The sequence below is a fragment of the Neomonachus schauinslandi genome, chromosome 9 (genome assembly GCF_002201575.2).
Source record: "Neomonachus schauinslandi chromosome 9, ASM220157v2, whole genome shotgun sequence".
NCBI lineage: Eukaryota > Metazoa > Chordata > Mammalia > Carnivora > Phocidae > Neomonachus > Neomonachus schauinslandi.
This window is the reverse complement of record NC_058411.1, coordinates 10,718,092-10,730,345: the sequence shown is the minus strand read 5'-3', so window position 1 is coordinate 10,730,345 and position 12,254 is coordinate 10,718,092. Positions and strand designations below refer to the sequence as shown.

Sequence of the window (12,254 nt, the reverse complement as noted above, 5' to 3'; positions counted from 1 at the left end):
TCAAAAAAAAAAAAAAAAAAAAAAAAAAAAAAAAAAATTCAGTTAATTAACTTATAGTGTATTATTAGTTTCAGAGGTGGAGGTCAGTGATTCATCAGTCTTATATAACACCCAGTGCTCATTCCATCACCTGCCCTCCTTAATGCCCATCACCCGGTTACCCATCCCCCCAACCCCCTCCCCTCCAGCAACCCTCAGTTTGTTTCCTATGCTTAAGAGTCTTTTAGCGAGGGCGCCTGGGTGGCTCAGTCGGTTAAGCTACTGCCTTTGGCTCAGGTCATGATCCTGGAGTCCCGGGATCGAGTCCCGCGTCGGGCTCCCTGCTCAGCGGGGAGTCTGCTTCTCCCTCTGCCTGCCGCTGCCCCCTGCTTGTGCTCTCTGACAAATAAATAAAATCTTTAATTAAAAAAAGAAAAAAAAAGGGCGCCTGGGTGGCTCAGTTGGTTAAGCGACTGCCTTCAGCAGGTCATGATCCTGGGGTCCCGGGATCGAGTCCCGCATCGGGCTCCCTGCTCGGCAGGAAGTCTGCTTCTCCCTCTGACCCTCCTCCCTCTCATGCTCTCTGTCTCTCATTGTCTCTCTCGCAAAAAAAAAAAAAAAAAAAAAAAAAATCTTAAAAAAAAAAAAGAGTCTTTTAGTGACTGTTTTTAACGGGACTCAGGTATAGAAAAAGTGTGAGATACCTTCCTTCTCCACAAGGTGCTTATAGATCGGTTGGGAGACAAACAAGAACAAATTTGTACTTAAATAGCATGACACAGAGCCTGGATGAGACCAGAATTAGGGAAAATGGAGGAGGAAGTTTTTGAATCGGACTTTGAAAGATAAATAGAACCAAAATAAGTTGTTCTTAAATAGTAAAATGTTCCCTAAAGGTGAGAAGGGCAAGACATTATGAGGTCAGAGCAGCAGACACTACGAGTAACTGCCACTCAAAAAATAAATTAAGTAACACATTTACATTACCAGTAAAATTCAGTTCATGACCTGAACTGAAACCAAGAGTCAGAAGCTTACCCAACTGAGCCACCCAGGCACCCCTCTTCTCTTTTTAACATTATTTCTTTTTTTTTAAAATCAAGCACTTGTCTTGCTTTTCTTTTTTTTTTTAAGATTTTATTTATTTATTTGAGAGAGAGAATGAGATAGAGAGAGCATGAGAGCGGGGAGGGTCAGAGGGAGAAGCAGGCTCCTCGCTGAGCAGGGAGCCCGATGCGGGACTCGATCCCGGGACTCCAGGATCATGACCTGAGCCGAAGGCAGTCGCTTAACCAACTGAGCCACCCAGGCGCCCTCTTTTTAACATTATTTCTGCCTCTATATCCATTCTTTTTCATTTCTTCCTCTCATAAAGAAAAGCTGGTTGTTTTTTTCAAAACTACCCTACCACCTGTGTTTGCAGTTAAACCTCTTCCCACTGCTTCTTGCTTCCTGAGGTGTCCCACCTCTTTTTACCATCTGCAATGTTTTTCTTTTTCCTTTATATATAAAGTGCTTAAGTAGTGATTGACATTTTAATTTGTTATTTTAATTTATATTTATTTTTAAAGATTTTATTTATTTGGGAGAGAGGGACAGAGATCGCGAGAGAGAGCACGAGTGGGAAGGAGAGGGAGAAGTAGGTTCCCCGCTGAGCAGGGAGCCAGATGAGGGGCTCAATCCCAGAACCCTGGGATCGAGCCCCACATCAGGCTCCCTGATCAGCGGGGAGCCTACTTCTTCCTCTCCCACTCCCCCTGCTTGTGTTCCCTCTCTCGCTGTGTCTCTCTGTCAAATAAATAAATAAAATCTTAAAAAAAAAAAAAGAACTGTTCAATTACTTTGAACTCTGGATTAGGCAGGCATAACCTAAAAAAGAGTTGATAATTCCCTTCTGTTTATTCCAGAGGTTAAGGTTGACTTTCTCTTTTTCCTGATTCTGAAATATTTTTTAATCAGACTAAGTGATTTCACTGTTTAATAGACCTCTGGATATGTGTGTGTTTCTGTTCATTGAACCCACAGTAACCAAAGTATCTGCAGAGGATGACGGGTTGGTGCTGAATGTTGATGGAATAGGTGATCAGGAAGTCATCAAACCTGAAAATGGAGATCATCAAGATAGTACCCTCAAAGAGGATGTTCCAGAACCTGGACAGGATGCTGTCAAGGAAGTTAAAGTGGAGCAGACTAATGAACCATGTACCAGCTCTAGTTCTGAATCTGATCTCCAGGTAACATATGAAGTGTGAGCCATAAAAGAAAGCAAGCTTAAGTAAAATTAATGCTGGAAGCTCCGTAGCTTTGGATTTCAGCTGTACCCTTTGCATAAAGAAATTCCTTTCTACAGTCTGAGCTCTGAAAACTGTGATAGTGTAAAAAACACACTTCAAAATTTAATTTTATTTCAGACAGCGTTTAAAAATCAACATCTCAACCCGGAATCACAGGCTGGCTGCAGACTTCAAGAGCTTAATGCTCAGCAGTTTCTAAAGAAAGACACTGCCACCTATTGGCCCGTGAACTGGCGCAGCAAGTTATGTGCCTGCAGAGATTGTATGGTGAGTTCTTGGTCAGGGTCACCGTTACTGTGTTTATTCTGGACCGATGCCTCAGATGGGGCCGTCTGGAAAATATATTGGGGAAAGTGAGGCTAGGACTATAGAGGACTCTCAAATATTTTATATTAAGCAAATTTATGAAATGCTACTTGCAGTCTGACTGCTTGCAGAAGAAATTCAGAATTACGTAGTACTTTCTATTTACTTATCTTCATTTTGGTGGAAAATAGAAATGTCATAGAATTTGCTTGGAAATAAAAATTGCCTGAAAGTTACAGTGAGTCCGTGGTTTTTAAACAAAGATCTGTTTAGACCATGCAATACCTACTGGGAAGTTGGGAGGTTCCTAAAAGAGATTTGGGTAAGAAGACTGAATCACTCAAGCGGTTCTGTACTAAAGGCTCAGGTTTTCTGGCAGTTAATTTAAAAACATTAAATAAATTTTTAGGTGATTCTCATGAAGTTGACTTTCTGAGAAGGACATACAGTTCTAATGGGAAACCGGTTTTATTTTTTGAAGAAAATGTATGGCGAGCTAGATGTCCTGTTCCTGACAGATGAATATGACACAGTTCTGGCTTATGAAAACAAGGGCAAGGTTGACCAGGCAGCTGACAGGAGAGACCCTTTAATGGACACCCTTAACAGCATGGACAGAGTCCAGCAAGTGGAACTTATTTGCGGTAAATGCTGGTTGAACAAAAATTCACGAAGTTCATGAGATTTCCTTCACTCTTAAAATATGTATAGGGAGGACCACTAATACCTGTTGTTTTCATTTAATACAAACAAAGTTTAAAATTGGATTTACAAAGTAGCCTTCAATTACACTTGCCTAATTGTAGTGTTGCCGGGTGTTTAACCATTGTTACCAGAGTCAGAGTTACATGCTGGAATCGTTACGTGCTTGAGAAACCTTGACTTGTGCTGTTTTGATTCATGGTAGATGTATGAGTAAAGAGTAATAGAAAATCAATATCTTTTTCCATCCATTGAAATAGTTTTCATTGAACATTACGGGTCCTCTTTTTGACAGTCGTTCAGGGTGCTCCAGGAAACCACCAGAGGGGAGAATATCCCTAAGCCCTTCATGGCAGGCCTTTACAGATTTTCCCCCAGCATGCTCAGCTGACTTTGGTCATTTCCATCCCAGCCGGTCTCTGCTCGATGCCACCACCTTGGTGGCGTGATCATTTCTGTCTTTTATTTTTAACTGTTTGATGAATTTCCTTTGCCTCTATTAGACTAAAAGCCTTTTGAGGATGGAGGCTGCATCTGAAAGATTTTTGTAGGCCTCAGGGTGCCTCATATATAATAGAAACTATTAAGTGAGTGAATGAGTTTTAAAACTTAATGTTTGACAAGTCCAAGATTATTTCAACTACTAGGATTCCAGAGAGATAGGAAGCCCTTTAAAAAATTCTTAGCTAATCTTTTTGGGCCTGAGGATTTTTTTTTTTTTTTGACTTTTTTGTTGTTGTTGTTGTTTGTTTTTTAAAGAAGTAGGGTGCTAGATATCAAAATGAAAGAACTTGGGAGAAATTGGCAGCAAGTTTCTTTTTTTTTTTTAAATTAATTTATTTATTTTAGAGAGAGAGAGTATGAGCAGGAGGGGTAGAGGGAGAGGGAGAGAGAATCTCAAGCGGACTCTGTGCTGAACGCAGAGCCTGATGCGGGGCTCGATCCCAGGACCCTGAGATCATGACCTGAGCCTGAAACCAAGAGTTGGACCCTTAACCGACTATGCCGCCCAGGCGCCCCATGGGAGCAAGTTTCTATGCATGTTTCACTTCGAGAAAAGTTTAAATTATTAACCTACTCAAGTGTTAGTGGGAAAGAAGTACTTTGTTTCTAAAAGCAAATGACTTATCTAAAGTTTACTACCTTTTTTGTTGTTTTGATTTAGAATACAATGACTTGAAGACTGAACTTAAAGACTATCTCAAGAGATTTGCTGATGAAGGCACGGTATGTTGAGTTAAAGAACTTTAATCGTAGTGCTGTATGTTCTGAATAAACTATTTTCTTGGATGAAGAAATGACCGTGTATCTTAAACTGGATACTTGGGTGGTGAATGCAGGCAGAACTAAGGGAAATCAGTGAGAGGTGGGGAAAGAAGGGCCTGGCCATGCTGGGAGTCCTTTGCAGCCCTGCGCCAGAGGGAATGAGGGGCGGAGCGGCCACACACAGTCTGGAGAGAGTTCGAATAGCTGAGGAGCAGGCCAGGACGTCAACCATCCTGATTCTGCCCATCCTGACATTCAAGCAGAGATCCTTGGAGGAGGAAGGAGAAATGAACAGGCAAGGAAAAACTAATGCCAGACCCCTCTTTTTGGATTTTGGATTCTATAGTTTAGAATAAAAGAACTTCAAAATTGGGGCTAGAACATTTTTCTTGCTAGTAAGAGAGACTATATACTTTTAAGGGTGACACTGATTCTAAAATGTGTAATATTTAAAATAGTCTTCCAGATGAATTTACAAAGACTTCCTAGCTCTTTACTGTTCATACATTTGTGACAATGGTTTTCTGAAATACGTTTGATTCATGGTAGATGTATGAGTAAAGAGTAATAGAAAATCAAGGCAGATATAAAACAAAATTTAACTTTTTTGTTGGCCTAAGACTGTCCTTATGGACGGTTTGCTCTGCTGTGTCCAGACACAGAAATCAAGTCAGGTGTGTTTCTGCCCACTACTGAGGAAGTGTGCTGAGACTTGCTCTCTTGGGAGGAGTCTTTGCCAGCCTGCTAGAGACCACTTTCTCCTCGCTCTTAAAAGTGGCAAGAACTTGGAGCTGCCTGCGTATCTGGACAGGGTCACAGTGCTGCCTTTCTGCAAAATGAGTTGTAAAGTCAGAAGTTAAAAGTTTTCTATGTAGTAGTATTCTCATTTCTTAGAGAATGTTCTTCATTCTCAGCCTCCTGCCTCTCAGCAGCACTTTAACTACAGTTATTCCTGTTCCTCTGGTTAACGTAGACTCACACTTCTCTCTTGCTAGAACTGAGAATGTTCATGGGGCTCCTAGGTGGCTCAGTCAGTTAAGCATCTGACTCTTGGTGCAAGTCTTAATCTCAGGGTCATGAGTTTGGGCTCCACGTTGGGCTCCATGCTGGTTATGGAGCCTATTTAAAAAAAAACAAAAACATAATGAAGAACGTTCACAGTTGTAACTATTTTAACCTTGGAACTTTTTTTATTTATTATTTATAGTTAACACACTATAATATAATGTTATATTAGTTTCAGGTGTCTCTTAACCTCTGCACTGTTAATGGACATTTGAGGTCTTTCAAACGTGTCAAAGCATGTGTGTTCATGAGTCTCATCTTGTCCCTTCTGCTCTTGTGCGGTTTGTGGTCACAAGGCTCTTTATTGATTTTATTACACACACTTGAAATCACGTAAAAGAAAGAACAAGGAATTTTATTCGAAGTCTTCACCTGTAGCCTCAACATACGGAGCTTTGTCATCACTAGGACCGCTTTTTATGAGTCTAACAATTTTTTTATCTGATGTGATGATTTAAAAAGACAGAAAATATTTTTTATTGTTTGTTCCATGACATTAGTAACTAGATCTTTACAAAAACAAGTAAGAACCTTAAAAAAAAAAAAAAACGAATAAGAACCTTAAGCTGCAGTAAGGTTAATCTGCTTTGGTTGTATTTGTACAGATAAGATAAGAAGTTCTAGATGTTCTCAGATGAGGGACTGCCTTTCATTTCATGTTTGTGTCTGACTATAAGAGAAAGAACACTTAGAAATTACAAGATGTATGAGAAAAACCAATAAAATGATTTATTATTGATCCCCAGTATTTATTCTTTAGCATTTTTACTCTGCATGTTGGCTGTGACCATTTGAGGGTCTAGAAGTGCTTAAAATTGCACACTCTATTTTCGTGCTGTTAGGTCACCTCTCCCAACATCCTTGCAGGAAAATTTCTTTTCTTTTATTGCCTTTCGGTGTTTAGTATTGGTGATCTACCGTAGGGACAGTTCCTTCAAATTGGAATTTCCAAGAGTCCTATATATTAGCATTTTGTAAGAGTGAATTTCCAAGCCATTCAGCAAATACAATAGAGCTTTGAGTTTCAGCGTCTCGAGTGGATTAGCCACGCAGATCCTGCATCTGTTATGGGTTCTGATTCTTCACTGGTTGACCAGCTGTTTCACCCTTGGTGCTTGTGAAGCTGGTGTATCAGTTACTAGTCTGTGTTGTTCTTCCATTTAGAGGACTAATAAGTATCTTACCTTACCCCAAGGAAGTCCTCCAAGTTGGCATGGCTGTGTACGTTAGCAGCACTTACCCTTGGGGAGAGAGGGGGAGAGTTTCACTTTATACGCAAGGATTTATCCACTTTCTTACCTTCTCCCCCTCTCTCCCTCTTGCTTACCTGCATTCCCCAGGCTTTCTTTCTCTCTTTCTCTTTCCCTCCCTCTCCCTGCCCCACCGTCATTCCTTCATAACAATATGTTACCTTTGTAATTAAAAAGTAAATTTACAAACCTGTCTGTTTTGATGGACTTCAGGGGGCAGTTAGGTTAGATCAGCTGGAGGTCAGATCAGCTGGCTAGACTTTCTTGGGGTGAGCAGGGACTCCTTCCAGGTGGTCCCACTTTACTTTTTCATCCATATTGTCCCTTTGTCTTATTTTCTTATTTCTAACATTTTACTTTGCTAATATTATAAACACCTTTGTATGATGCTCTAATCCTCTTTCCAATGAAATGGAAGATAAATTTCTCCTTGCATAAAATGGATATTCCATTTACTAAGCGTAGTGCTTCTTTATTTTTGGCCAATTATTCTTTTTATGTAGCACACATTTCTAATTTTGGACTCATGAAGAGGGCAGAGTTTTTTTCAGTAAAGAAGAAAACACAAATCTCAAGGCAAAACAGACTTTGTTTTCTTTGGGCACTCACACAGAGCTCAAGGACATTCCCAAGAGACAGCTGTGGTCACAAGAGAGGGCAGTGGTCTTGGGAGACCTTTGGGTGCTCAGTGTATGCTGACTCTGCCACTTTCTTTTCAACAAATGGTTTGTGGTTTGATTTTGTTTTTTAAGATTTTTATTTATTTGAGAGAGAGAGCACGAGCTGGGGGGGAGGGACAGAGGGAGAAGCAGGGTCCCCGCTGAGCAGGGAACCCAACATGGGACTCCATCCCAGGACCCTGAGATCATGACCTGAGCCGAAGGCAGACGCTTCACCGACTGAGCCCCCCAGGCGCCAGCAACTAATGTTTATTAAGAACTTACTTAAGGCAGTATTCTTAATAAGAGGCGGTGTTTTATCGGCATCAAATCTGATCTGATATTCCAACGACGCCGTTAGATAGGTGCTGCTTTTATCTCATTTCGTGGGAGGAAGCCCAAGTGGGCCCTGCTCTGCTCTTCTTCTTGGCTGTGTGGCCCCGAGCAGGCCCGCGGCTGTGAGACGGAGCGCTGTAATCAATTCCACATTGAAGGCGTTCTCACCAGCCGCCTCGCTTGCCTCGTTTGTGCAGATCATGACCGGTTATTGCTGTTCCGGAATGCAGAGCCCCTTCCTAATGTGTGCTTTTCACCAACAGGTTGTGAAGAGAGAGGACATCCAGCAGTTCTTTGAAGAATTTCAGTCAAAGAAGAGAAGACGAGTGGACGGCATGCAGTACTACTGTAGCTAGATGGAGGATGGCGCCTTCTCTCGGCCCGGCCTCCGCAGAGGCCGCTTACTGTGCCAGGAATAAAAGGGGCGTATCGCACACCTGGTCCTGTTCTGGCCTCTCCTTGGAGAGGCCTCCCCTCCGGCCTTGAGCTTCCTTTCCTCCTCAGCCACAGTAGCCACAGCGTGGATGCTCATTTCACAACCCGCACCCTCCGACTCCGCAGACCGCAGGCCTGCCACCCGACTACCAAATACCCCCAGGGTGTTTGCCTCGAAGTTTTAAGCAGTTTGATTTGGTTTTGAGAAAGTAAACTAGTTTCTTTGCTAATGATTTGTTCTTTAACTCCTGAACGTGTCTCCTCTGGCACAGAGCTGTTGTGTCCCGGGCCCTGCTCTGCGGGGCGTGGCAGGAGCCTTCCTCCTGCCCGCCAGAACCCCCTAGGTCGCTCACCCCTCTGATCGTGGTGCCTTGGGTCGGCACTTCCTCAGGCCTGGTCTGCCTCTTCTCCCACATCCCTGCTTTCTCCAGTGTGGTCAGCGCGCAGAGGCGTCTCGAAACTTGCTTCTCCTGGGCCCAGCCTCCAGTGGAGCCAAGGGCCGATGGTTTTCTGGGCTGGATGTCTGTCGTAGGCAGGGAGGCTGGCCGGTGGCAGGATCGAGGAAGCCAACCTTTGTTAGGATTTTTACTAATAAATTTCAAGTGAAACTTCCGTTCACAGTTCTCCTGGCATTAGCATCTTAGAACTTCAGTATGTAGTGCTCGCAGGGCTTCCTGGACGAAGTCCCTCCGCCTAGAAAACAGACCGGGTACTACCCTGTGAAATCTTGCTGGTTTACAAAGTCCTCTGGATTTCTTTATATTATCAGGGATATTCATAAGCATATAGTAAAAACGGACCTATTTTGATACGGTTCTGTTCTGAGAGTTTTCTTAGACCCCAGTAAATTATTATTTCCCCCTTAAAATCTGTGTTGAAGAAAAAAGATACTGGTTTAGCTTACTTGTAGCAAGCAGGGCAGTGAGTGCCCTGTTCTGGAAGAGGCAGGCGGTGTGTTAGAGATTCCAAAGGAGGCCCGAGGCTGCACGAATGACGAGCTTTATGTAAATAAAAGTTAACGTCCACAGCTGGTTCTCTAAGGACCATGAGATCTGCTTTTGAAGAACCTTGTGGACGGTTGTATAAAACCCCATATTTGAGGGGAAGTTCTTTCAGTTGGTATGAAATCTCTTGATGGCCCTCCGTCGATGTGGAAAATACCTTTGATGAACACAGAGCCCTCGGTTGCTCTCCCTCGGGAGCGACACGGTCACTGCCCACCATAGATGACACGCTTTAAGGTATGGGACTCTAAGCATCGGAGGCTTTGGGGCCACAGGGTTGCATTCCTTTCCCTGTGTGGATCCAGTGGCGGCCAGTACCAGCCCCTGGATGAGATGAACTCGGCCCAGAGACCAGCAGGGCCTCAAAGAAACGGTCCAAGCCCTGGTTTTCTGCATCAAGCCTCTTAATTCCAGGTCCCCACCAGGAGTGCCGTGTGGAGCTAGAAGGGCCTGTGGCCGCAGGAGATGCTTGCGCGCCCTGAGCTGGTCCCTGTAGAGAGGCTAGGGTGCCAAGCTCGGGGCATCTCTGAGATGGTGAACAGGCCCCAGCTTGGGAGCTCTCGTCCGAGTCTGAGGACTTCTGCTCGCCCCGTGCAGGCTTGCGCCAGGCCTTGCGGTGGCCTGCAGGGTCCCGGCTTCCCCAGCGTCGGCTCGAACTGCCACAAGGTTCTGGGCTCCCAGGACCAGTCAGGGCCGCGCCTCGGAGGCTGCGCGGACCCAGGCAGCACTAAGTACACGTCTCCCAGGGCGGAAGGGCTCCTCTAGAAAGGTACTGATCCTTCTTTTACATTAACCAGAAAACCTCTTTTTTTTTTTTTAACCTATGTTCACAACCAGTTTTCTTATTGACCGCAACAGACTGTCTCTTCTTGGGGAGACGGATTTTGGCCAACACGTGGCAGTTGACATAAATGCATGTTTTATGCAAAACAAGAATATGGGATTAGTTGCTTTTAAGGAACTTGGCCATCGTATGTGCATTTTTGTAGAATTGTTACTGGACTTACAATGATATACTTCAATCAGGTTTCTGTAAAATTTAAATAAAATCAGTTCAACAAAATGGTGGCTTTACAGGTTGTTTTTCATCCTATTTAAATGTGCACAGCCCTGCGCGCCCCCCCCCCGCAACATAGGTTATAAGAGAAATGAATATAATGTGAGTATTCTAGCAGCCATTCCTGCCCTGGGGTCCTGCTCAAGCAGAGGGACTGGTTAACTTCTCTCCTGCTGTTCTAGGAGATGTGGCCTGATCTGAGGTCCACCAGCGGGGCCCCTGCACCCACCCTGGCTTTGCAACCCCTCCTGCAAGGGAGGGTCTGTGACTCCCATTGGGGCCTTGATGAGCAGGGGAACAAAGAAAAGGGCTTGGGTTGTGACCGATGGCAATGTGTTCAGGGACTGCTCCATGTGGAAGGAGAGAGGCCAGGAGCCCACGGTCTGGGGAAAAGTTGGGGTCGCTATTATTTCAAAAGTAAACATGAAAACAAACCTAAAAGCCAACGTAGAGGCCCATCTTTGGCCTCATCCCAGCTCTTGCCGCCATGGGAATTATCCAGACGCGGTCATCAGCATGGCGCGCTAAGCTCAGGTGAATGAAGTGCTGTCTACAGCCCCGAAGCTGCCCACATGTCTGAAGACTCAGGCTTCTATCATCCTCAATGCCAGGAAAGCTGCAGTTCTCCCAGCTCCCGGACTAAAGGACCTTAGTGGGGCGGGAGGAAATTGAGAGCCATCCAAGTACTGCAGGGCCTTGGCAGTGACCTAGTTGGGCTTCCCAGTGAAGAGGAGTGTGGTCTGGGAAACGTGGGAAGTACAGGAAACCAACCCAGTTCCCAGGGGCCAGTGAGGCTGTCTCCCAGTCAGGTCACCTCAAAGTGGCTGCTGGAGGCATGCCTTGGCCTGAGGAGGCAGGGAGCATTTGGCCCTGGGCCAAAGCCAGACGTACCTCACTTGCCCCCCTCCCCCCCGAACCACTGGGCGTCAGATAGTGTGTGTCCCCTGCTTACAACCACAGGATCCCTAGATTGGAAGGGACCTGAGAAGTCACCCAGCCTCCCCTTCTGTCAGGACAGGATGCTCTCCCTCAAGGATGATCCTCACAGGCGACCTGTGCTGGTCTTGGCCACTTGGCTCCCATGTCTCCATGTTGTTGGGGGCAGTGCCCCAACTTTCAGTGAGCTCCCTGCGCCACCACTTCCCTGCCATGTGATTTGAGGGGCACTGACCACGCCGCTCCCAGCCGCCGGCTTCTATCTTGTGAGCACCGGAGGGGTCAGCCTTTGGAGGGAGTCGACACCGTGGAAGGCAAAGAGAAGAGAAAGATTCGGTGATTCTGACATCGAGCCACTGGATTAAGCCTTGCCTGAAGCTTGTGCCGCCGGCAGACTTTTCTGCAGCAGAGAACACTTCCATGGTTCACTTGGAGCGACAGAATGCTCGCTGCCTCACAAGGCACCCATCCCCTTCCTTCCAGTCCTTGATGTATTTTCCTGAACACAAAGGCCAGTTGCTGCTTCTGGACTTTTCCATTGGCCTCCCATCCTCATCTTCGGTCTTCTCCCAGGGATTTCTCTAGCTGGAGCAGGAGAGCTGTTCACGGCGCTCTCGGGCACCTGGCCTGGCAGCTCTGCCCTGACTGCCCCACCTGGAGCCTCCCACCTGGGTTTCTCCTCAGTCTTTCCTCCTGTGTGGGGCCCGTGGCTCATGGTACTCTGTTTCCCCCACTCACGTCTCAGCCTCCTGGCTTCCCTCTCTTGCCTCTGCCTCAGGCCTGAAGGCTCCTCAATGCAGCTCACCTGCAGTTAGATCGAAAGGTTTTACAACTGTGTTGGGGTTCTCTGGAGAAATGGAACACACATTCATATATACGACATGTATTACCCTATATATATCATAAGGAATTGGCTCACACAATTATGGAGGCTGAGCAGTCCTGCGATCTGCTGTCTGTCAGCT

General features: G+C 45.3%; 1 protein-coding gene across 1 annotated transcript in view; it reads left to right on the top strand.

Annotated features, from left to right (window-relative positions):
- Window positions 1–10,354, top strand: part of UBR7 (ubiquitin protein ligase E3 component n-recognin 7) — a 17,159-nt gene extending 6,805 nt beyond the window's left edge. The window contains exons 7-11 of the mRNA XM_021679656.1: window positions 2,005–2,213; window positions 2,391–2,540; window positions 3,061–3,223; window positions 4,447–4,508; window positions 8,121–10,354. Of these exons, the coding sequence (XP_021535331.1) occupies window positions 2,005–2,213; window positions 2,391–2,540; window positions 3,061–3,223; window positions 4,447–4,508; window positions 8,121–8,213 (677 nt within the window). The 3' untranslated portion in view covers window positions 8,214–10,354. The remainder of the gene's footprint in view (window positions 1–2,004; window positions 2,214–2,390; window positions 2,541–3,060; window positions 3,224–4,446; window positions 4,509–8,120) is intronic.
- The last annotated feature ends 1,900 nt before the right edge of the window (window positions 10,355–12,254 follow it).